A 1,955-nucleotide genomic window follows, 5' to 3' on the forward strand; every position below is an offset into this window, starting at 1 on the left:
GCTGGAAAGTGGGGCTAGTGTAGTTTTCTGTCAGTGCAGATTCGATACCATGTACTATGTGTTTCTTCGTTGTGTTTGACCAATTACGAGTCTGTTGTTGCGTTCTGATAGAGTAGAGGCCTGCCCCTCTTCATACCATTGCAGGTCGACAGTCGAGATTCCAAGTCAGAAGCTGCATCACAGAGCTAGAGTTAATCCATGTCGCGGTTCTCTCCTGTCTCTTTACACCCGTATCTTTTTCTCTCTCTCGGTGCCTCACTCTGTCTCTCTGCCTCTCTCTCTCTCTTTCTCGCTGTCTTCCTTTAGGCACACACTAACCTGGCCTTGTGTCGTTTTTAGGCAGCAGACTGCTTCTGGAGGGGAGGAGGGTTCACTTCACCTGCAAGAAGGTATGGCGTCTCTCTCTCTCTCTCTCTATCTCTCTATATATCTCTCTGTCTATCTACCTCTATCTCCCTCTCTCTCTCTGTCTCTATCTCTCTCCCCTAACTTGTCCCACCTCTCTTTCTCCTCACTGTGGCAGTGTGCGAGTGTGGGTGTACGTGCGTGGCTCTGTACAACCCTGCTATGTGGACCTTGCTATTGCTGTGTGTGTGTGTGTGTGTGTGTGTGTGACTCCTGTCTGTCTCTGCCACTTTCAGGTGGAGTTACACAAGAGGACCAGGGCTCTCCGAGCATCGCCAGTGTCCAGTCCGCGGGCACGTTCACCGCTGACCCAGCCCTGCGATATATCTTCCGTACAGACAGCAATGGAGGGCAGGTGTGGCACTGTGTCTCTGTGTGTGTGTGTGTGTGTGTGTGTGCGCGCGCGCGCGTGTGTGCGCGTGTGCGCGTGTGTGTGCGCGTGTGTGTGCGTGTGTGTTTGTGTGTGTGTTTCTGTGAGTGTGTGTGTGTTTCTGTGTGTGTGTGTCTGTGAGTGTGTGTTTGTGTGTGTCTTTGTATGTGTTTCTGTGCGTGTGTGCGTTTCTCTGTGTGTGTGTGTGTGTTTCTGTGAGTGTGTGTGTTTCTGTGAGTGTGTGTGTGTGTTTCTGTGTGTGTGTGTGTGTGTGTGTCTGTGAGTGTGTGTTTGTGTGTGTCTTTGTATGTGTTTCTGTGCGTGTGTGTGTGTGTTTCTGTGTGTGTGTGTGTTTCTGTGAGTGTGTGTTTCTGTGAGTGTGTGTGTGTCTGTGAGTGTGTGTGTGTGTTTGTGAGTGTGTGTTTGTATGTGTTTCTGTGCACGTGTGCGTGTGTGTATGTTGTTGTGCACACGTGTGCATGCACGTGTGTGTGTGTATTTCTGTGCGTGCGTGCATGCATGAGTGTGTGTGTATGTCAGTGTGTGTGTCTGTGCGTGTGTGTGTGTCTGTATTCCGCCGTATTCCCCTCCCACCGGAGCCACCAGCAGCACCATTCCCGCACCCCACCCACAACCACCCCACCCCGGCCCCCCACTGCCCGGGCTGTATCCTATGCCTGGTGCGGTGGGGGAAGCTGAGCCTTGCGCAGTGCGAAGACACGAATCAGGTGGACCAGGCAAGTCTTTCTCTGGGAATGTCTGTACGCGCCCCCCCAGAGTCGACTTTTGGAACTGATCACCCGCAAATGGTCCCCACCTGGTCTCCGGAACAGCAGAAAGCAACCCGGAGTGGAGTGAGCCAGACCGAGAGGGGCCGAGTGGCCAGAACCCAACCGCTGACAGCTGTAAGTCGTCTTCACCGAAGGCCGGCGCTGCCTTTGTCATTATCGTCCAACAGCTACTACGCCAGTTCCTGGAAAGGCAACGGCCGATAAGAGCGATGGCGGTAGACACGCTCTCCTTCCCACCCTCTCCCCTTCGTCCCACTCTCCTCGTCTTGGACCTCGCACTGCCCCCCCCCCCCCCCCCCCCCGCGCCAAACTGCACGCCACTGTGGGCAGTCTAAGGCCAAACTGGTCTCCAGTTGTCTTCGACCCCCTACCCCCCCAGCCAATGAACC

The 1,955-nt window shown here is 54.4% G+C and overlaps 1 protein-coding gene across 1 annotated transcript in view; it reads left to right on the plus strand.

Annotated features, from left to right (window-relative positions):
- The window catches only part of LOC125482514 (upstream stimulatory factor 1-like), a gene marked incomplete at its 3' end in the record, with an annotated part of 6,334 nt that overhangs the window by 1,235 nt on the left and 3,144 nt on the right, over positions 1–1,955 (plus strand). Inside the window, exons 2-3 of the mRNA XM_048594602.1 lie at positions 340–389; positions 642–760. Of these exons, the coding sequence (XP_048450559.1) occupies positions 340–389; positions 642–760 (169 nt within the window). The remainder of the gene's footprint in view (positions 1–339; positions 390–641; positions 761–1,955) is intronic.

This window comes from Rhincodon typus, unplaced genomic scaffold (genome assembly GCF_021869965.1).
Source record: "Rhincodon typus isolate 14 unplaced genomic scaffold, sRhiTyp1.1 hic_rhity00011570, whole genome shotgun sequence".
Classification (NCBI taxonomy): domain Eukaryota; kingdom Metazoa; phylum Chordata; class Chondrichthyes; order Orectolobiformes; family Rhincodontidae; genus Rhincodon; species Rhincodon typus.